Raw genomic sequence first — 22,512 nt, 5'->3', positions numbered from 1 at the left:
GCAGGTTCGACCAAGTGCTGTGGATGTTCAGGGGAAGCCGGGCGAGAGCCTGATTGAAGGGTCATGAGCTTACTGGCGGCGGTCGTCAACATCGCTGAAGCAGTGGACTCGACGCATTGTGTAATTGTAGTTCTTCCAGGAGTGACAGGACGGTACCCGCTATACAGGAGATGAAACGAAACCTTCTCTTGGCAGGCTTTTGGAAATATGGCGGTGTACGTTCCTACACAGCTCAGAAGAAGCTGTCCTTGGAGCTCTGTGTGTGGGTGAACCTGGCCCCTTTTAAGTTAGCCTGCCTTGATACGCTGGCGGCAATATACGTAAAAGGAAATAGTGAACGGAAGGTAACCAGCTACACCGATATGTATCAGTGCCCACATGTGTTTTGTTTGGACGGCGAGACCATTTACTTCAATTTTGAGCCAACAAGGTACCAGACATTTTGGAAGCGGATTGTCCTGCGGATTGCTGGGTGCTTCCAAGAAAATCTACACATGCTCTGTTATAGTTGCATAATATATATTGCTAGATGGGGCTTTAGGCAACTTTAGGGAACATACGTAACGCCCGTCTTTAATCGAGGGCCTGAAGCCCCGGTTTCTCCAGCTCTTCAGCAGTACGCCGGTCTGGACTGCGAGGGATATCAATCCCGAGCATCCGGGTGGCTATCAGCGCCCGGTGGATGCTAACTCTGGCGCTATAACGTGGATACATCCTGGAGATCCCGTATCGGTGTGGAAACCCCTGTCTTGTGGGACATACACGCCGGGCAGGAAGTTCTGTCCTGATAACAATGGGATGGTACTCGTTACCTACGAATTTATTGCGACAACACCGTCACCCTAGAAGCTATACTGGTTGCCTGCTCTTACAAAAATCAGAAAGATGGCCCATTGTGCACTTGATCCTAAAGCCGGTTGCTCGTCGGACAGCGGCCCCTCGCTCACTCCTTCCAAGTCGACTCGACCATGATTTGTCTCCAGCGCTCGAGAGTCATTGTACCCAAGTTCACTGTAAGGGGCGCAGTTCCGCATATACCGCTGTCTCCACACCAAATTCTTCATCCCAGGCCCATTTCTCCTTCTTGAGGATGGTCTGGTTTTGTCAACTCAATGGTCGTGGGTCTGGGCTCGAGGACTGCGGCTGCGGTTGACGATCCTCACTTACTTAACAGGGGGCCAGGGGACCAGGGGGCAGGGATGCGCTCGACATTCCGTTGCAGTGCCAAGATTTAATTAGGCGTGGGACCAGCGGGAGGGGCGCAAGGGATGCCCCTACACTAAAAAGCATTGGATGAATTGGCCCTGACCCGACTCACTTTCCCCCCAAACTTGCAATCCGGGAACCGTGATCAAACTCGCGTCAACTCTCTGCCGGTGATAGGCAACGAAGTCAAAACGAAACATTTATTTCCAGATTAGCAATCGTGTCCCTGATTGTGTTCCCGGTTGTGTCCGCTGCCGCCGCGTCAGCTGCAGATCCCTAGGCTCAAACCCCGCGATTCAGCGCTGACGCAACTGAGGCCTGACCCGGCCCACTCGCTCCCGCTCTTCGAATCCAAAAACCCCGCCGCTCCAAGCATACAGACGACAACCCCTGGACGCTGGCGACAGTCGCCCATCATGGCGTCGGTGTCGTCGTTGGACAAGGACCTGCGCAAACTGCGTCTAGACAAATACACCCCGACCGCTGCGAACGAAGCCAAGCAATGGATCGAAGGCATCCTGGGCGAGCGCCTGCCCGCCGGCGACCTGCTTGAGGGGCTGAAGGACGGGGTGGCGCTGTGCAAGTGAGTAGATATCTCGGTCTAGCGCCGTGCAAGCGATTCGAATCTGACAATGCGCAGGCTCGTCAACCTCGCTGTCGGACCACCTGGCGTCAAGTTCAAAAAGTCTGCCATGCCCTTTGTCCAGATGGAGAACATCTCGCAATTCCTGCACGCCTGCCAGGCGCCGCCGCTCAACCTCCAGCAGCACGACATGTTCCTAACCGTCGATCTATACGAGCAGAAGGACCCCGCCCAGGTCCTCCAATGCATCGGCGCCTTCAGCCGTGCCGCCAACGCCGTCAACCCCTCGGCATTCCCGGATTCGATCGGCCCGCGAAGCTCGCGCGGGGCCGTTGTGAGCCCGCAACCCACAGGCTTAACCACACCGACCGGCCTCCGCGGCCGCGCCATGTCCAACGCTAGCAACTCGTCGTCTGCCGTCTACGGCAGGGCCGCGGCCGCACTGGCCCCTTCCAAGACTGGCGATTCCGGCTCGGGCCGATGGAGCCCCGCCAAGTCGCCCACACAGGGCACCTCGAGTCCGCCTGCTCCCGTCAGTAGCTGGAGCAAGAAAGAGCACGAGGGCGCGACAGCACCGGCCTGGAACATTGCGCAGTATGGGTACATGGGCGGTGCGAGCCAGGGCAACCTCGGCATCGCATTTGGCGGCCGCCGGCAGATCACTAGCGCGGGGCCGTACGTGCCAAACATGGCCGAGAAGGAGCGGCGGAGGAAGGAGCAGGAGGCCGAGGCGGAGCGGCAACGGCAGGAGGAAGAGCTCCGGCGACAGGCCGAGATCGAGGCCGAGGAAGAGCGGGCCAGGCTGGAGGAAGAGAGGAGGTGGGAAGAGGAGACGCGCCGCCTCAGAGAAGAAGAGCGGAGGAGGATCGAGGAGGAGAAGCGGCGATGGGCCGAGGAAGAGCGCCAGTGGAAGCTGACCGAGGAAAAGAGGCGCAGGGAAGAAGAGGAGGCCGAGGCCCGACTGCAGGAGGAGCGCCAGAAGGCCCGCGGCCAGAGGAGCAACGGACAGCTGCGTGGTCAGTATCTCAGCCAGTACCAAGCCGAGCAGGAGTCGTCAGACAAGGCGCGCATAAGAGAGCTTGAAAAAGAGCTGGAGAGAGCGCGTCAACGCGAAGCTGAGTACCAGAGAGACCGCCAGGGACGGTCCCTGCGCCCGGGCAGCGCCACGAACGACAAGAAGACACGGTCTCGGTCACGCAGCCGGCCGGCGCAGCCAGTCTCGAGGATGGATTCTTGGAGCGTGCGCGACGAGCGCAATTTCCAGTCTGCCCAGTTGCCGCAGCACCAACGGCAGCCACAAATCGCCGAAGCCGTGGAGCCACCGTTGCTCCCTTCCCACTCACCACGGCCGCTGCCGGATCCAACGGGTGCGGTGTCTCCCCCTGCCAAGGTTAGGACGCACAGGACGGGGGAGGCGCCGCCGCCGGTCCTCCCACTGCGGACGCAGCATACCGGCTCGCGACCTCTACCGGATCCAACGGCCTACTCGTCCGGCAGTTCCCCTGAGACGACGCGCCCGCGGCCTCAGCCGCCGACATCACCGACCCAACCCCTACCGCTCCAGAAGCAACAGCAACGGCAACAGCAGCCACAAACAGATCCAAACATGTCCCGCACCGACCGCTTCCTGGCCAGCAACCCTGCGCCCGCTTCCATCCAACCCACCGCAACGTACGCCCGCGAACTGGGCGGCGCCATCGACGAGCGTGACGCGGAGGACCGCCGGCGCGCAGCCGCGCAAACGAAGACGAACGCGGGCGGGTGGGCGTCCAAGTCCCTTTTGGAGAGGGAGATGGAGCTCGAGCGGCAGAGGCAGCGCGAGTGGGAGGAGGCGCAGAAGGAGACGGCCAAAGCGGTGCGGTCGGCAGACGGCGCGGTGGACGGCATCGGCGGAGGCATCGGCGGGCGGTGGGATGTCAGTCAGTGGACGGGCTACACGGGAGGCGATAGTCAGAACCGCGGGGCGCAGGGGATTGGCGCCGGGAGGAGGCAGATTGTGGGGCCTAGGCCGCTGCCGGACCCGCCTAGGTAAGGTGGATGGGATCTATCTGGAGGGTGGGCAGGGCATGGCGTGGCGTGGCGTGATGGGTGTGGGAGGTTTTTGTTGGCTTTTGGAGTAACTCGTAGAAAACAAACCTCGGTGGGAGGTTTACTTTGCTGATTGTTTGGTTGTTTGGTTGCTATACGTGGGTAGACAAGGGAAGAACACTTGATACCAACCTACCTACCTATCTTATCCCAAAAGATGTAGACCGCATGTGCCGTATACAATCAAATTTATCGTTCCTGCTCAACCACCCAGATCGTCCTAGTAAAACACGAGCTTTTCGGCAAGGGTAGCGCGAAGAACTTAGCAAGCGCAGATGTGTAGACGTAAGAATGATGCATTAAGTAAGCTGATAAGCCTAGGCAGTACCTGCTCATGCTTGACATTACATATACATAACTACTAACAATACATACAACAATGAAAATATGATGATCAAGACGACGACGACGACGACGACGACGACGATGATGATAATACAAAAACCAGGCTTTTAACACGCCTTCCCAGTCCTTCCCGTGCGCCCACCAATGCAGCATGCAAAGCCGTCGACTCCCCTCTCGTCTAACTTGTTATATACCCCCCGTCCCCACCCCCCCCCCCCCCCCCCGGGGCGAGCCCTCCCCTTGCCCCATCATTTCGAATCCCCTTAGCAAAGCCATACTACTACATAATGCCATGCAACCCATAACAGAACAACGCCTGTATTACCACAACACCAACGACAAAATCACCATCATCATCAAAGACGATTCAACTTCCCACCCGCCGCCCCGGCCCTCGAACCAGACGACGCCGCCGCCGAACCACCCCTGAACTTCCAGTCCCACTTGCCCCTGTCAAACCCGGCCCCGCCGGCGCGGAACCGCCCCGGTACGGCACCCATCGCTTCCGCGACCGACATTGGTTCGCGCTGCGCAGGGGTTGCGGGGATCAGGCCGCGCGGGGAGGTGTAGTAGGGTTGGAAGGCGGGTTTTTTCCTGGTTGCGGCTGCTGCGGCTGTGTTGCTGCCGGTGGTGGTGGTGGTGGCGGAGGCGCGGGCGGTTGAGGTACTACTAGTGGCGGTGGGTTTCTTTGCCGAGGATGGTGCGGGAGGGGCGGTGGGCGGTTTGCGGGTTTCTTTCAGGATGTCGCGGAACTCCTTCTCGTCGTTCGTGATCTGCGCGCGGATGAAGCGCATCTCGGCGGCGGGGTCCTCGCCAGCTTCGGCCTCGCGCAGCTCCTGCATGACTGGTTTGCGCGGCGTGTAGGGGATGTCGGATAGTTTGGGCGCGTATCGAGGGTCCGGGGTGATGGACTCGTCTAAGCGGGCCAGGTCGCCCTTTTGGAGGAGGGCGGTGATGTCGATGCTCTCGCCAGGGGGGATTGCGACGGGGTTGCTGGGGGTGATGCAATCCATGTCTACTTCTTTTCGGAGCACCGAGTCGATATCGACGGCCGAGAAGAAGGCGCAGCTCTGCGGCAGGTCGTGGATGCCCACCTGCTGGGCGAACATGGCGCGCGTCCAGAGGTTGGCCACCTGCAGCGCCATGGCGGCGCGGTACTTGTCCTGGTCCTGGACGAGGTACCGGATCTCGTCGTGGACGGTGATTGCGAGGCGCGCAGCGAGATTGAAGCGGCGAATGAGGTAGTCCATGGCGACAATGAGCAAGTGGAGGTAGTCGACACCGCTGGACTGGATGGCCCAGTTGATGCGCGAGGTGAGATAGCCGCCTTTGCTGATGAAGCGGCCCATGAGAGCCTCGGTAATGCCCGCGCCCAGGACGGGGGTCCGCGGCCGTTCCTGCTCGGCGAACGCTTCGAGCTTGTTAAAGACGAACGACTCGGTACCGCCGCGCCAGAAGGGGCGTTTGTAGAGGCTTTTGCGGTTGGTCTTGGTGCCTTTGGTGGTGGCGTAGAGTTTGCTGGCGATTGCGAGGGTCTCCTTTTCGCTCAGGCCGGGATTGAACTGCCGAAGGAGCTGCGCTGCGAACTTGAGGCCAGCGCCGTAGATGCGGCCGTAGTTGAACACCTTTGCGTCGTTCCGGGTGATACCCAGGATCGACGCCGTCCGGCTATGCAGGTCCGTCCCGGCGGCCTTGGTTCCCTCGAGCGTCATGAAGCCGATGGCGTTGCCGCCGTGGATCTTGAAGGTTGCGTCGCCGACGACCGAAGCGATCCACAGCTCCTCCGAGTCGACATCGGCGCCGACAAAGACGTGGCCCGGTGGGGCGCGGACCATGGCCTTGAGTTCCGAGCCGACACGGTTCTTCTTTGCGTTGGATGCCGTGAGCCAAGTATTTTCGACCGCGCGGCGAGTGATGGTGCCCATTGGGATGACCTGGGGCAGGATGAAGCCGCCGACTGACGTCTCATCTGTCTTTTGTTCCGCATTCAGCTGCGAGACGGATTTCTCGCCGGTGGATGGCGGCAAGTCATTCTCGTACACTACCAGCTGGGACATGATCCTGTCCCGCGCACTGATCCAGTACGAGCAAGAGGCGTTCATCTCGAGAGCTTCCTTCGCATACGAATATTCTGACGAAAGCGTCCCGTTCTCGAAGTATGACAGATACCCCTTGGCCATCGGATTGACGCACCGAGCCGTGGGGCCATCCTTGTGCGGCAGCTTAAAGTAGACGTGATCCACATCTTCCTTCAGTGCGGCAACGGACTCGTCGGTAAAGTCGCACGGCGCCATCTGCCGCTCTGTGTACTTTGCCATCTCACCCCGGGGCACCCTGAACGTCCAGCCGTACTTCTCGGACCAAAAGAGTGGGTGGCCATCCCAGGATAACCGCAGGAGCAGCGGCGCTATTCTCGTGCGGACTGAGATGTTGATGGGCGAGTCCATCTTGGGGAACAAGTCCTTGTACCACTTGGGCATACCCGGCTTCTTCTGCCTCGCCGCTGGCCTGGGAGGGTCGCCCTTCTTCTTGCCCTTGACCATCTTGATCTCCTGGCCGGACCAGTCCAGCTGCTTCATCCAGGGGTCTGTGCTCCATTTCTCAGCGTCGTCCTTGATCTCGAGCGCCTTTTCAGCCAGCCCGACCAAGCGCTCCTGCACAGCATCCGACAGCTTGTGGTAGGTTGCTTCCGCGTTTGCGAGGTAGGAGTCCCACGACTTGTTTACGGGCAAAATCACCGACGCGAGATGGCGGAGCGCAGCGAAGCTGACCGGATGTGGACAGACACGCAGGAAATTAGGAAACACGATCTGATAGACGCGGTGTGTTATGGCAACGTCGGCCGCGCAGTAGGTCAGAAGCTCCTCCAGTTTGCCGTTTACCCCGTCCAGGCTCAGCTCGCAAAAAGCATTCCGGATCCCCTTGTCGATCGCGACGTCCAGATGGAACTTGGCGACATCCCGGAGAGAATTGATCGAGCTTCTCTCTACCCACAGCTCTTCCTCTTCGGCCGTGAAAGCGCCGCTATTCAGTAGCTCGACCAGCTCAATGTTGCTCGATTCCTTGGTGACCTTGTCCCGTAGCTCCCTGTTCTTCTTGTGCTTCATCCAGGTGGGCCGCTGCTGGGAACACATGCCATTGACAGCGACGTGAAGGGACATGGTGTCTAGGAAGGAATTTCTCGTTTGCTGTAGATCGTACTCCTCCAGTATCCTGGCGCGGTCGAAGCCGACATTATGCCCGACAATTACCCTCTCTTTAGTAGGATCCCCAAGTGGAATCAGCTGTCGGTCGTTGTCCGTCTCTCCCAGCAGCCACGGCGACAGCCATGCGTACCAAGCCTCTGGGGTGGCCGCACAGGCCATAACAGCAAACGGGCTCTCCTTCCACATGACCTCGGTGTCAAAGACAAGCATGCTGCCCCCGGGCGCGGCGACCTCCTCGGTGCGTCCATCAGGGTAGTACTTTGTCCAGCCACTCCGGCGCACCCATGATCGGGGCTTTGGCGGCAGGTTTGAGAGAGCCAGCTGTTTCGCATGCGTCAGAAAGGGCTCGGCGGCGTCGACGCCCAGTTTGTGGAAGTGTTCATCGAGCGTCTCGCCGGCAAGGGGCGGTAGGTTGAAGGCAACGGGCGGTATGTTGTCAGTGTTTTTGCCGAGGAGATCGTGGCGGCGGAGGTGATCGCGCGCAAGTTCGACAAGCTCAGGCGAGGGCGGAGAGGTGTTGCCGCGGGGGAAGAGTTGTTCGTAGATGCGCGTACTCAGCTGCTGGACGCCAATTTCATTGAAACGAGCTTCACAAGGTACGGAGAGGTTACGGTTGCCAACGGTCGACTCGCACCGGCGAAACTGTACCGACGTCAGTCGTCGCCACGAACGGCGGGCGGCGCGGTGCCGCCCAAGACGGACGAAGCTTGCGACCGGCGCATCTCCTCCTCTTGCGAAACCACCTATCGGAAGCAGCATTCTACACGGCGAAACGAATACAGCCACCGCAAGTCATGGTAGCTTATCGTGTGGGCGGGAGGCAGTGCCCAAGTCGAGGGCGACCAGATCAATCGCTCTCTCGCAAAAGTCGGGATTTACAGGGCTTGAGACAGTAAATGGCGAATGTTTTAGTTTGCCTTATTTTTGCGACTACGGGTCAGCCTGTGGCTTGTGTGGCTTTACGGCATAGAACTGTAGCAAGGAGGTACTGTACTAACGGAGCAATGCCTAACAATTCTCAGCGCACGGGCATTAGCACCACTTGAATCCCTGTCTTGGACTGCTCCAGCTATACGGAGTACTCTGCCCCGTTTCCGTGACATCTCTCCTACTGAGTTAGGAAAACTGTCTCCACGGAATGGGGCCCTTCCGGTCAGAGGGTCACACTTACTGTGATGATGTTCCGGGCGCTGGAGCTCGTTGGAGACCCGTTTTTTATTTGCATCATAAGGAGGGTCGTCCTGGCCATTGCTCCTTAGACGGAGACTGAATTCAGCATTTCTTTCCACACTTGTTGCAAGCTCAATTGAAGCGCTTTCTTTACGTGCAAAGCAGTCTCCATCCGATCAGAGAGAGCTCTATCTGCACATGTTGTTTTGACCTTAACTGGCGTCCCGTAACTGATGACTTTCCAAGGCGTCAGAGGTAATGTTGGGAGTAGGCACTTCAGGAACACTGGCATGGTGTACACAAGTATTAGAATGAAGCTGATTTATTTCTTAGTCCTCCTGGAGGACCTTTCTATGGGAGTCTTTATAGTCGTGAGCGATGAACCTGGGCCGACATCCCGTCAGACCTGATTTGTTAAGGTATCATCTGGCCGGTCTTGTCTATCTTATCTGTCTGGCATTGGCCGTCTTTGCCTTCCCCCTTGTTTTGATGGATATGTAGATGATATGTGTTTCTACACCACCTCACTACCGCCATCACTTATCAAGCTATAAGGGGTTCTCTTCCATAGAGGTTTTAGCATCAATGGCAATTGTTACGTGGTGGAGACCAGCACTGCCTCGAAGTGTGTGGGTCCGCACCCCGTCGGAGATGACGGCCCAGGGGTCACCACTTACGTCTATAAAGACTCCGTAGATTTGTCCCCAGGAGAACGTTAACTGAATCAACTCATCATCTCTTACTTTGTTCATGGATCATGCCAGTGTTCATGAAGTACCTACCTCAGCATTAGGGTTGACGCCATTGAGGTCACCAGTTACGGGACTACGACGAAAACCCTGTAATAGCAACAAGCTACTCGAGTAGTATAATTGTTACGTGGTAGAGACTAGCACTGCTCTGCAGTGTCTGGAGCCGTATCCTGTCAGGGATGACAGGCCAGGGGTTATCACTTATGTCTATAAAGACCCCCTAGATTTACCCTCAGAAGGACATTGAAGAATCTTTCTATCATCTCTTACCTTACTTCTATCTCATACTAGTTTTCATAAAGTACCTACCTCAGCGTCAAGGTTGACGCTATTAAGGTCACCAGTTCTAGGGCCATGAGGGAAATCCCGTAACAATAATAGTCTCTTTAACCTAGCTATTAGCTTGGTAGGCTACTGCAAGTGCGTGCTGCGATGCGAGCCGCTGGGGGTGGTCTTCGGCAAGTGTTTTGGCCTCCATAGCAACAACCTGCTCGAGTAGTGCAATAGCCTCTTTGACCTGGCCATTGGCTTGGTAGGCTACTGCAAGTGCGTGCTGCGATACGAGCCACGAGGGGTGGTCTTCGGCAAGTGTTTTGGCCGTAATAGCAACAACCTGCTCGAGTAATGCAATGGCCTCTTTGACCTGGCCATTGGTGTTGTAGGCTACTGCAAGTTCATGCTGCGATGTGAGCCGCGAGGGGTGGTCTTCGGCAAGTGTTTTGGCCTTAATAGCAACAACCTGCTCGAGTAATGCAATAGCCTCTTTGACCTGGCCATTGGTGTTGTAGGCTACTGCAAGTTCATGCTGCGATGCGAGCCGCTCAGGGTGGTCTTCGGCAAGTGTTTTGGCTGTAATAGCAATAACCTGCTCGAGTAATGTAATAGCCTCTTTGACCTGGCCATTGGTGTTGTAGGCTGCTGCAAGTGTGTGCTGCGATGCGAGCCGCAAGGGGTGGTCTTCGGCAAGTGTTTTGGCTGTAATAGCAACAACCTGCTCGAGTAGTGCAATGGCCTCTTTGACCTGGCCATTGGCTTTGTAGGCTACTGCAAGTTCATGCTGTGATGCGAGCCGCGAGAGGTGGTCTTCGGCGAAATGACGATTCCTCCATTGGCAAGCCTCTTCCAAACTATTAATAGCTTCATTGATCCGTCCATCTTCATTCAAACACCGTCCAACCCAGTACAACAAATCAGATTTCTCCTCCATATCAAGCTCCTTGTTGAGCTGCAATACCCTGAGAGCATGCGGAAGGTACTCTCTCCATAGATTGCGATTCGCATAATCGTCAGACGGGAAAACCATTGCAAGATGTTGAATCGCGTTATCATTCGTCGTTGCCATCAGGCCTTCTCGTTGAACCCAGATTCGCGTTGCCAAGTGTACCAGACCGTGCATGTCGAATACCTTGCTATCCCCCCGCCTGGTCAGAAATGCGTACGCGCATAACGTCCCGATTGCATCAACCAGCTGCTCTGTTGACTCGGAGCCGGGGAGTAGCGACTGAGGTATTCCTTTGGGCTCGATGCACGATATAAACGATAGCAGATCGGCGGCAGCGTTGTCGTACTTGCGGATCTGGTCGAACGATACGAGCCACGTCGTCGCTATCGCATTTTGCGACCATGGGTACCGAGTATTGTCCCGAAACTCTTTGCTCATCAGGCCGATGATGTTCTGCTGAGTGCCGTGCAGTAGCCCGACGTACTCGGCAAGGGGTACCTGTTTTATATTGATATAGGCCGCCGCCTGTGTAATCGCTAGGGGAAGGTAGGCAAGCTCCTTCAGCAGCTCTGCCATCGCCGCTTCATCACGAAGTATATCCTTCTGAATCAGCGACTTTTCCAAAAACCTAGCTGCCTCTGGCGGGTCCATCTCGTGTAGCTCAACCACATCGCTCCCGGCAACCGACACGGCTACTTCTCGAGATCGTGTCGTGAATAGGGTAAGGCCGTCGTCGCTTTCGGGAAGGTACTCGCTGATGCCACCCGGCATATCCGCAGAGCCAAAGAGGATATCTCTATCATCCGCGTTATCCACGATGAGAAGCCATGGCCCGGCTGCCTCGGAGCCCAGGTACCGCCGCACGGTCTCTTTAAGATCATCGTCCCTGCCGCCACTTTGGATAGGGAGCTTCCTGGCTATAGCGGTAAAGGCCTGTTCAAAGGTCGCGTTGCTCAACGCCGGTACCCAGAAGATGGAGAACTCGGGCCGGTGTTTCTTTGTCCAGTATGCCAGCTGTAGGGCAACCTGGGTCTTGCCAACACCGCCTAGGCCAACAACGGCGGCCTTCCGCCACTCCTTGCGCACGAACAGCATCGCTTTGAGAGTGTCTAGCATCCTATCCCGTCCGACGAAGCGCCGGTTCTCGGAGAGGGGAATGTAGTGGCAAGGCAGGGCGGCACGATCTGTAGCAGGGGTCAGCAGTTGCTAGCCGTTATGGTAGAGCTAACTACACGAACTTGTCAATGCCCTGTCGCACCCGCCTCCCATTTCTGGTGCACTAGCCTCAACTCTGGATGTTATCGGTAATATTTCCTGGAGCCTGGTTCCATTTCCACCAAACACCGTACGATGTATGAACTGCTGGAGCACGCCAAGGATGGCCCGGTACCGTGGATCTGCCCTATCATCACATCTGGCCATCTGCATGTGGTTCGCGTCGATACTCTCGACAGTCTCGAGGGATCGCGACAGACCGAGCTTCGAGGAGAAATCGTCCACAACCTACCGTGAATTTACGATTAGCACTCAAGAGGACGTTCAGGACGTAGCGGCAACGTACCTTATTGTGCAAGCCCTTCATGCCCGATATTCCCCTTGCCTCCTGGAACGAGTGGATCCGAATTCGAGATTGGTCCGCGATGGTCATAAACTCCTCGTGGATATTGTCCAAGACCTCGCTGTTCACCTCCAGCGTCTCGATGATCTTCTTGTTCGAGTCTTGCAGTGCCAGAAGAGCTAGATTCGACGCGATCTCGCCCCATCCTGCATACGCACTCCCTCGGTGAGGCGTGCCAAGGAAGACAACTAGTTTCGTTCTCGCGCGACACGCATCCGATCGGCGTATCGCCTGTTACCCAACATAAGCATCAGCTATTGTGTTAAGCAGGCCAGACGTACGTCTTTGATGATGATGCCGCCGAGGCTGTGTGCCACGAATAGGATCGGGTCCTGTTATCATCAGTTCGAGCCTCCCACCCTAGTCACTGAAGCGCACCCACCTCGTTTCGGATATCCCGCTCGATGCGCACTGCAAAGTCGCGGCCGTGCTGCGACACGCTGTTCTTGTTGTTCGCCCGGAACAGCCCGCCAATTGCGTCTGCATTATAGCCATATGTCCATACTCTCGCGTCGGGAATGTCTTGTGTAAGATACTCATCGGGCCAGAACAGCTTGTTAGGGTTCTCTTCGCTCGTCTCCTTGTCGGCAATCAAGGTTGTAGGCGAAGTCCGCGCTGAGGACGACGGTTTGGACTTGAAGAGGGCCGTCAAGATATTTCGTTTGCGTGACGTCGCCGTTCCCGCGTCCTTATTGCCCCTATCCACGCTGCTCCTGTCCCGGCTGTCCTCCCATGTGTGCTGCGGATGCCCTCGCAAGCCGTGCACAAAGATGATACTGCTCCGCGTTAGTCACGGCCACCCGCATCGGACTCGATCGCATATACTTGACTCGGTACGGGCCGTCCCTAGCGCCCTGACTACCAGAGAGTTCTGTGAAGCCGATCCGGTGCACCGGCATGTCTAACCGGACGTTCGGTATCAAGCCGAGTCGGCTATCAGGTATGAAACGAGGGACTCGCGTTCTCCGCGAATGCGGGGTTTGGGAGTTAAAACCTCAGCCGCAAGCCTGCACTACTTCAAGCCTTGCCAGAGTTTGGATACATGGGCATTCGACGCCCAGCTCAACTACATCACCACCGCATTCTCCGTGCTATCTCGTCCGGTTTCAAATCTCCGCGGCAATGATTGGCGTCTTCATCATCAATGGGCCATGTATCGCACTCCAAATATTCTACACGTTTAGCCAAGATAATGTTTGGTCGCCTTTCCATTCGGCTGATTGGCTGGTTGAAGACGCGATAGATGTCGCCGAATGCCGCTCCTTCAACTGCTCACTGGAGCCATCGGGCCTCGAGGAGGCGGTCGTGAGGAGGCGTGATGATTCTAGGACGCCCCACCCCGTTTGGCGGCGCTTTCTTGGTGGGTGTTGTAAAGTCTTCAGTGTAATGAGGTACTCGCACTTGCGAACTTTGAGTGTGGACGTAGTGTAGAACTGGGCCTGAATTGGCGCCGCTTTTCTGTTATGGCGACTAATAACGGTACCTCTGGAGTACTGTACAACCAGGCAAGGGGTGAAAGCCACCGGTGCCCGGAGAAGGGACCCGCTGAAAAGGATTGGATTCAAAATGTAGCGACGCCCAGTTCGCCTTCCACTGTAACATAGTACAGCGCAAGAAAACGGGGAATAGGGGCCCGCAACGAAGCAGCCGTTCTCCACAGCATGACGCCAGGATGCGCCGGAATATGCCGCTTGGAGACGCTGGGGATTCTTTCCACCAATCAAATTCAGAGTCCGAAGCGTCGGAGCACCCAGTTACCAAAACGGTGGGCCTGAGATTTCAGCTGCAAAGACACTTGGCAGCTGATGATCCATCTGGTCGCGTCTGACGGGCTGGTTCACTTAAACAATGTTATAGAAAAAGATGGTGGGTCCATTTCTCATATAATCCGCAGTTGGAGCCATTTGGGATGCGATCGCAATTTGCTGAGAAACTCGTGTGGCCTGGTGGGTGGTTCTGATGGCGGTTAGTTAAATGAGCTGGACGGCAGAAGTAGCCAAGGTGGGTTTTGCGCCAACGAGGCCGCGAATGCAGCGATACGGTGTGACGGGGAGCCTTGGAACAATTAAGGCAGACCGGCAAACCACCTCCCTTCGGCGAGCGAGGCTCTTGTGTTCTCCCACATGCTCACCTCGCCGTCTCCCACATGTCGGGACACCTTTCCTAGTGGCGTCAATTGAACGGAACCTCTCCAAATTTGCGTGTGCCCTCACCAGAGCGTGTCCATTTTGTCTACTGGCGACCGGTTCTAGCACCAACGATGAGGTGAGGCGTGTCTGGCTCGAACACCTGTTCAGAAAAAGCGTCTTACTCCACAACGCAGCCATGGCCGACAACTTTTTGGATGCGAGTTTCGATGATTTTTTTGAAGGCAAGTAATTTAGCTCCTCGGCGCCGCTGAAGCGTTTGACTATTGTTTCTTGCCGTTTGCACCCTAACACACACCGTGTCTTCCAAAGACCACGCCCTCTTTGAGCTCACAAACCTCGCGCTGCCGCTGCCTCATCTGGTCACCTTCTCAGCTTCTTCGCCTTCCTTCCGCACCTCACCCTTCAACGCTCTGGGCCCCATCGAGCCGCCAGCGTATTCTGCCTTTGCCCGCCGACGGCCCGTTGGAAACCTTCTCCGACCGCTCGTTGACCCGTCATCGGTCGTTGGCATGCCCTTGGCGGCTGCTGCTGCTGCTGCTGCTGCTACCGCTGCTGCTGGACGCTCTCGTCGCGTCGGTGCTGGCGGCGGATTTAACCAGGGACCCACCCGCCCCGGCACTTCCAATCCGCCGACGCCCGCCCCGCGACGCCCCGCGGCTCCATCCCTCAACCCAGCATCGGCAAGGGACCGATCCCTACCAAACCAGGACCCAAATCGATACCTAAATCCGCCACCATTCCAGAACCCAAGCGCGTCCACAGCGCCAACGACCACGTCAGCGACAACGATCACGAGCCACAGCGTCTTGTCGTCCAACTGCCCACTCCATCGCCCTCCCGATTCCTCATCAGGTTCAACCGCCGCCTACGAAGCGAACAGCGACGACCTCTTCTTCCTGAACGAGCTTGTTTCACGCGATTTTTCAAGCCCACCTCCGATCCTTGCTCGAAGCCCACGCGAGAATCTCAGCACGCGAGACACCACAAGCACACCCAACCTAGTGGGGCTGTCGGGCACTCGTCCCGACAGGAGTGACGAACCCGCAACCACTGCTGGTCCGGCAGAAACACCGGCCGTAGGGGGCGACTCTGACGACTCGGAAGTCATGCCGTCGCACACGCGATCCAAGAGGGCCCCGCGGGCTGGTGACTTATCATTCCCCCCAGCGTCTAGCGGCAGCCAGGCTGGACCGTCGACAAGGCCTACTTCGTCTGCCGGGCAGCGGAGATCTTCGCGGGGAAGCGCGCTACAAACATCACAGCAGCCTCTGCCAAGCCAGAGCTCTTCCATCAAGAAGCGGAAACGGGACGATGACACGGCTGTGGTCAAGGGAGAGGCCGACGACGAGGACATCTTCGGAGATGATCTTTTTGGCGACCATGACGTAGTCGACCTGGTGGACATGGACGAGGTTCCCGCCGAGATCCGCAGCCAAAAGACGAAGAACTATGTCAAGCTCAGCGCCTTTAACTGCGTCATTTGCATGGACGATGTCACCGACCTGACGGTTACGCATTGCGGCCACCTCTTTTGCTCTGGCTGTCTTCACTCTGCGCTCAACATCGATGCCACCAAGAGAATCTGCCCTATTTGCCGGCAAAGGATCGACAATCTCCCGTCGAATGGAAAGTGGAGTCAGAGGGCAAAGGGGTACTACCCGCTGGAGCTGAAGCTGATGACCAAGACGACCTTGGGGAAAAGGACTGCAGAGTCGTGAGGGCGCCATCTCGGGATCACGAAATCAGTTACTCAAGCGCAAAGCGGCTCGCCACTCCAACAATCTCGGGGGTGTTTCACCCTTTGTTGGACGTTGGTGAAGGGGAAGGCGGCGGGGGGCGGGCTGGGGGATGGTTACGACGGCGGGAGATGGGACTTCTCTAGCATTATAGAGACTCGTTCAGCATTCCGCCAGAGCGAGCGTCTCGCTCTTTTCGGAGAGCTCATGGACAAGTGGCGAGATGAACAGCTGAATACCCCTTCAACCCTGTCGATATCAGCCTGCTCAAGGGCACGGCACCCTTGTGCCATACATACATAAATACGGATACGGACGGCATTTGCAGTGTGTTGTGCCGTATATCCCTTGTCATATAAACATACGTTCTTCGCATCAGGAGCGCTGTGGAGGACAGGACGGGACAGGACAGGACAGGACAAGACAGCATACAATAAAGGGAGGGCAGCTTTGTTTTTGAGCCAATACCATGGTGTTTTCTGAACGTGATGAGCTGCAAGTACGAGCGTGAATTGCAGGGATGCTTCGCAAGGTGAAGGTGACTATTAGCTAGCTAATCCCTCCTAGATAATGCATAACAGCCGTTTCCAATCCGGTCCAACCCACGAGCACGGTGAGAAGGGAAGGGAGAAACATGAATTACCACCCGCTTTGTTTGACCGAACCACTTTTTCTAGTCCAACACCTGACTAACAAATCCCCTAGCAAAAAAAGTGCTTCTTCATTTCCCGCCTCTCTTCCCTTTCGTTTTCTCTACTTTCAATGTTGTTGCTGCGATGCCCTTCTTTAATGAAACAACGTCGTGCCCACCCGCGGCTTTTCAGCAGGGACTTGGTCGGCCTCGTACTAAAATCACCAAGGTCAGTCATCAGCCATCGTCTTTGAGAATCATCCTCCACAAATTGGAGAGAGACAGAGAGAGGGAGGGGGGGGGGGCGGAATCGGGGGAAAGAGTGGGACGGAAACCTACCTCCAAAAACCCCGTGGCCATGATCAGCAACATAAACGCCTCGGCCAGCTCCTCTACCCTCTCCTCCAACCGTGCCTGCGCTTCCCTCGCGGCCTTGGCATCGCCGTCGCCACCACCAAGCACACTGGCGCCAGCCCCCGAACTCGCCCTTCCAAACCCAGCCCCAAAGCCACTCTTCCTCGGCCAAGTATGATCTCCGCCCACGGCGGAGCTGGCGTCCCCCGCGGCGCCCACCATCCCAATCCCCGCGCTCCTCTTCAGGGTATGCACCACCAGCCCGCGGCACTTGACCAAGAACCGCCTGCCCTGGAGCACATTGTGCGCGCCCCTCGCCATGACCGCCGCGCCCACGATCCGCGTCAGCGCGACGAGCAGCGCGTAGAATTTCTCGAGGGCCCGTACGTTGCGCGCGTCGACCTGCAGCTCCGGGTCGGCCGAGAAGACGCCTGACACCTCGAGCGCGTGGAACAGGTTGGCCTGGAGGGCGTGCTTGGCCCCCGGGCGCGTCTGGCAGATCTGCAGGAGGAGGGCGAGCTTGGCCGTGGTGTACTGCTCAAGCAGGTGGGCCTGGGCTTGGTCGATGGCCGGGGCAAGGGTGCCCGGGTTGGTGGAGGAGAGGGAGGTGATGATACCGAGCCAGTCGGTGAGGATCGACTTGAGCGAGTCGACCAGGATGGCGATGAAGTTGAGGCGGTTGAGGGACTCGATGGTTTGGACTTCGTCTGTGGAGGGAGATGATGGAGAGGCCGGGGCGGGGGAGGAGGTGTGTACGAGGGCCGAGAGGAGGATGGTGGCGGCTGTTTGGCAGGTTGTGTCGCTTCCAAGGGCGTCATCGCAGATCACGTTCAGGAGGCGGTCGCCCTGGAGGTGAATTGTTTTGAGGGTCTTTGCACGGGCGGTGATGACGCTGCGAAGAGCAGTGCTACGGGTGAGAGTGCTCTGAGCAGGAACGGAAACGTCCTTGTCTACCACACCTGTGATATACCGGTAACAGATGCTGTAGTAGACAGCGCGCAGCTCGGCGCTGCCGGCCCACTTTCCGATGCCGTTGAGGCAGATCTGGAACAGTTGGAAGAGCTTGTCGCTGATCAGGTTGCCGATGGTAAACCGCTCCTGGTTCGCGCGGTGCTCGGTCTTGTCATCCTCGTCGGCGTCGTCGAGGTCGAGCTTGAAGAGTAGCACCTTTGCAACCCGCGCAAGTTCGTACGCCTCGGCAGCGCTCAGGGCGCTAAAGGCTTCCAGGGTCGGAAGGATGGCTTGTAGCGCCTGTAGTAGAAAGGCCATCTTGGGTGTGCCCGTAAAATCGTTGGCCTCGAACATGACGAGCAAAAGGTTCACCCACGCTCTGAGCAGGTTGTGCCTCGACGCACTGAATAATTTCTTGCGGTTGCTGAAGGTGAGGTACTCCACCAGCCGTACCTCTTCCCTCTCGATGCTCTCTAGCTCCTCCTGGGATGCTAGCTGGAGTTGGGCTCTTCGCTCGTTCCGCTTTAGTGCAATGGCTTCTTGCACTTTATGAATGTTGTACTGTAGACCGGCTTCTCGGTCCTCGACGGCGCAGGGGCTTAGATCGAGATCTTTGAAGAAGACGAACTCTTGCGGAGCGACGTCCCAACTAGCTTCGGGGTTCAGGAAGTCAAACAAGTCGAAAATATTGGCGATTGTCAACGGGTCTTCGCCGCCTTCTCTGATTTGGCCGTTCAGTGCATCGAAAATCTGGCGCTTGATGGACGGTATCCGGTTCTGCGAGACGCTACACAGCTCCTTGCCAATGTACTCGAAGATTATGGCCCGCGCACCGAGATAGTCAATGTATGCCACCGCAGCGCCAGAAAGTAGGAACTCGGGATGCGTCGCTTCCAGGCCGTCCCATGTCAGATCCGGCTGGATCTGGATCTCCTTCAACAGCATGTGGAACATAAAGTTCGTCGATCTTAATTCGTCCATGACCAGAGTCGCCGACAGCGGTGACTTCCAGAGAACCTGCAGGATGCGCAAGATCTTGTATTTTAGGGCGATCAAGTAGCCTCGCATTCCGCGGTCATCTTGGTATACGGAGAGTGAGATGAGCACGTTGAGCAGGCTGTGGAACAGCGACTTCTGCGCGTCAAATGCGCCGTTTGGCTCAATACTGACCCGATTGAGCTCACATCGGAAGCCCAGGAGCAGATGCGCGATAGTCGGCTGGTTCGGCGTGGCGCTAAGGCACTCGTAGAGGAAATCGAGGATAAAGAGCTTGATTACGTAGCTTTCCGACTCGGCCTCGGCAGCCGGATCCAGAGTGGCAGAGAGATTGGCGGCTAATGAGGCGGCAATGATTTCGCCCTCGCCGTTCTTCTCGAGCTGAACGATCGCTTTGTTCCGGTGACCAATCCTGCCAGACTCGGGGTTCCATGCCGAGATGATCTTTGAAGACGTCGAGATCTTCTCGAGCAGCTTGAGGCATGCCAACGTCAACTCGCCATGGCCGAGATTGCAGTATTTGCCCAGGTCGACCACCAATGACAGGTGACCGAGGATGCCGTCCTCGAACGAGGTATACGCAACATTTGCTGGAGATGGCGCCCGCTGCCCGGGAAGCGTCTTGATGAGAGGTCGGACAAGGTGTAGATAGGTGTCTTGTAGTTCAAGAGCCTTGATCATGACCTCAATGCCCCGCTGGATGCTGAGGACGAGAGGCGAGTCGGGAGGTGCACTGCCCAAGCCACCTGCGTCGTGGTGGATGGTGCTGATGAGGGCGGCGATAACCTTCTCATTGAACATCCAGTCCATGACGCGGGCGAACGGATGGAAACGCACGTATGTCGCCAGATCCGTTGTCGGCATGGCCGCGTCGATGGCGATATTGCTTTGATTGCCCAGGATGATGAGGTCCTCGTTGAAGGTAGACAGGCACGTCAGGGCGAATTCCAGACAGCTGAGCCGCAATACCCTGAGCTGTGTAGGGTCGATGACCTCTTTGGATTTGATCGCCAGGACATGGAACACATAATCAACGTATATGTCGACCCCTGGAATCCGGTAATTAACACCCAAATTTTCGGGAAAGGGAAGCGAGTCATTCAACCCCTCAGGGCCATCGAGCGGAGCGAAAAGGGATGTAAGTAGCTGGACGAATGCGTTCGGCTCTTCGAAGCCGTTGCTGAGTTCATCCATAGCAGCTTCCATAAAGGCCTGACTGCTCATAGTCTGACCGATAAATGTGCTCCGCTGTGGCCCACCTTGCATGACGAGGTTTCCAGTAAGCCACAAATCCGTGAAGTTCCACAACACATCGTTCTCTTCGGGCCGCTTCTGTGTCATCAAGGCCTTGAGAACGTAGAAGACGCAGGCTCGAAGCCGAGCTGGTATCATGCTACTCGCCAGCCTAAACAGCGTGTCAGCCACCCGCAGGCTCTCGTCCATCATCATCCGCTGCCTGGCAACCTCGCTCTCGGAACAAAGCTTGGCTATCAGCCGCAAGTAGCATTCGAGCATCATAGCTGACTCGGGCTCCGTCTCGGCCAGATCCGCACCGGGCTTACCGGGGCGGTGTATGTGCGTCTGGGCGGGGCTCGGCCTCTCGCGAAGCTTGGCCGCGAAGTATTCCAACTCCTTGAATATCTGGTTCCACGTCAGAGACTGGGACCGCTTCATCTTGCCCGAGGACTGGTGGCCTTCGTCGAGGAGGAAAGTGTGGGCGGCGGTGGCACACTCTTCGTTATCCGAAAGGCACTGGAGCATCTCACAGAATGCGCTGACGAGAGGAGTTGATGCTCGTCTCGAGGCCCACTGCAAGAAGCCAGCCAGGTTGCTATCGGGGTCCTCCCAAAATGACATGGCCGCATCTGGCCTGCCTTCGTACGCGTACGAGATGATGATCAGAAAACGCTCGAGATCGAGATCCTGATCGTGGCTCTGGCTGAGTTGGCGTTGCTCATCCTCCTCAGTTCTCAGTTTTCGAAGGATATCTGGAAGATTGGAGATGGCAGCGTCGATAAATCCCTCCAGGTGGACCATCAGGCTCTGTTGGAGAAAATGGCTGAAGGGGAAAGGGTCGGAGGCCAGGGGAGGCGATTTCCGCTGCAGCCACTGACGCATTCCCAATCGCGATGGATCCAGCCATTCTTGGGTCTTGCAGTCGGCGGCGACCGCTAAGATGAAGTCGAAGGCGCCTTCTTTGAGCGCCTCCATGAACTGTTTTGTTCTCTCCTCGTCTTCCTGGTCCAGGTTGATGCCTTGGAAATCGTAGCTTGCGTCGTCCAGGTACCACCCACTGTACTCGGCAATCCACCACGCCCGGACTGCAGCGCCCAGGCTCGCGAGGGTCCAAGGGTCAGCTTCGCCTTGCTTGCAGACAAACTCATTCAACTGGCGCGCTTGCTGAAGGTCGCCCACTCCCTCAGGCGAGCCGAACACTGTGATGTATGCAGCAAGAACGGGAAACAAGTGAACTAGATAGGTGAGCATTCAGGTTCGCTATGGAGAGAGGAGGAGGAGGAGGGGGTGGGATTCTGTCATACCGAGAAAGTGGTCGTACTTGTCGACTTTTTTGAGTAGCTTGAGGAACTCTCGGAAGTCGCTGACGGTGGCGTGGCGCTTCTCGACGGCGCCGTGTAAGATTACAGCTAGGCACTCGTGCTGCTCGACGAGACTCTGCCGCGAGAAATCAAAGGTTTCTTGATACTCGGGTGCCTTTACCAGACTGGCCTGTTGCAACATATTCCGGGCCGCCGCTCGGTCCATCATGCTCTGGATCATGGACCTGACATTCTTCATGGCCTCCATGCACCTCGGCAGAAACCTCTGCGCAGGCGCTTCATGCCGTATTCCAGGCGTGGGGATGCCAAAGACCTTGTCCTCGGCAACGGCACCGAGGAAGTCTTGTAGGCCCGGCTCGAGTTCGTCGTCTGCCGCTGCCTCGAGGCAAAGCCGCATGCAGTCGAGCAGATATTTGCGCTCTTGATGGAAGCGGATGACGGCACACTCCCAGAGGGGACGGCACTGCGTCTCGGTGTCGCCTTCTGCATCGCAATCCAGGAGAACCCTCGCGGCCTCGAGTTCGTCCAGATCCAGGTCGTCGGCGACTTTCAGACAGTCGTTGACAAAGTCGTCGTTGATTGCGTACTCTTCGCCGGCAATCTTAATTTTTCCTAATTCCAACATCAGCGTCGACCTCACGTAGCATTTGATCTATGCCATCCCTACCCGTCCCTAGGGCTTGCCTGTTGGCCGAGTTCCGGGGAGGCTTATCAAGCAGCTTCTTGAATGCGTCGGTATGTGCCTCCAGGAGCTGCGCCAAAGTCTGCAGGCCCTCGAAGCGGTGTTGGCGGACGGCTACCAGCTCCCCGTGCAGGGCTTGGAGACCCTCGAGCGCGCGCAAGTCAGACATGGTGGGCGGGACGAGAGGCGCTCAACGCATTTTCCAACACAGGGCGGCTGCGTGTATCGATGGTCGGGGCCGTCGGGCGCGTTCTGGCGTCGTAT

The 22,512-nt window shown here is 57.1% G+C and overlaps 5 protein-coding genes across 5 annotated transcripts; 2 read left to right on the top strand and 3 right to left on the bottom strand.

Annotated features, from left to right (window-relative positions):
* Window positions 1-1,622: 1,622 nt before the first annotated feature.
* SCP1 (calponin) lies at window positions 1,623-3,821 on the top strand (the record flags this gene model as incomplete). Its single annotated transcript, XM_071065823.1, has 2 exons — window positions 1,623-1,789; window positions 1,847-3,821. The coding sequence occupies 2 exons, from the start codon at window positions 1,623-1,625 to the stop codon at window positions 3,819-3,821; spliced, it is 2,142 nt and encodes a 713-aa protein (XP_070921924.1).
* A 757-nt stretch (window positions 3,822-4,578) lies between these two features.
* On the bottom strand, window positions 4,579-8,187 carry MIP1 (DNA-directed DNA polymerase gamma mip1; the record flags this gene model as incomplete). Its single annotated transcript, XM_071065822.1, has 1 exon — window positions 4,579-8,187. The coding sequence occupies one exon, from the start codon at window positions 8,185-8,187 to the stop codon at window positions 4,579-4,581; it is 3,609 nt and encodes a 1,202-aa protein (XP_070921923.1).
* A 1,554-nt stretch (window positions 8,188-9,741) lies between these two features.
* On the bottom strand, window positions 9,742-13,089 carry MFIFM68171_10402 (uncharacterized protein; the record flags this gene model as incomplete). Its single annotated transcript, XM_071065821.1, has 7 exons — window positions 9,742-10,585; window positions 10,790-11,756; window positions 11,835-12,075; window positions 12,134-12,421; window positions 12,472-12,522; window positions 12,573-12,966; window positions 13,016-13,089. The coding sequence occupies 7 exons, from the start codon at window positions 13,087-13,089 to the stop codon at window positions 9,742-9,744; spliced, it is 2,859 nt and encodes a 952-aa protein (XP_070921922.1).
* A 1,224-nt stretch (window positions 13,090-14,313) lies between these two features.
* MFIFM68171_10401 (uncharacterized protein) lies at window positions 14,314-16,058 on the top strand (the record flags this gene model as incomplete). Its single annotated transcript, XM_071065820.1, has 2 exons — window positions 14,314-14,338; window positions 14,650-16,058. 2 exons carry the CDS (start codon window positions 14,314-14,316, stop codon window positions 16,056-16,058), a joined length of 1,434 nt encoding a protein of 477 aa, XP_070921921.1.
* An 804-nt stretch (window positions 16,059-16,862) lies between these two features.
* MFIFM68171_10400 (uncharacterized protein) lies at window positions 16,863-22,417 on the bottom strand (the record flags this gene model as incomplete). The annotated part of the gene is made up of 4 exons (XM_071065819.1): window positions 16,863-16,922; window positions 17,047-21,479; window positions 21,549-22,178; window positions 22,234-22,417. The coding sequence occupies 4 exons, from the start codon at window positions 22,415-22,417 to the stop codon at window positions 16,863-16,865; spliced, it is 5,307 nt and encodes a 1,768-aa protein (XP_070921920.1).
* Between the last annotated feature and the right edge of the window lie 95 nt (window positions 22,418-22,512).

The sequence above is a fragment of the Madurella fahalii genome (assembly GCF_045866475.1).
Source record: "Madurella fahalii IFM 68171 DNA, scaffold_6, whole genome shotgun sequence".
In the NCBI taxonomy this organism is placed as follows: domain Eukaryota; kingdom Fungi; phylum Ascomycota; class Sordariomycetes; order Sordariales; genus Madurella; species Madurella fahalii.
Note: the sequence above shows the minus strand (reverse complement) of the source record. Positions and strands in the feature narration are given on the sequence as shown.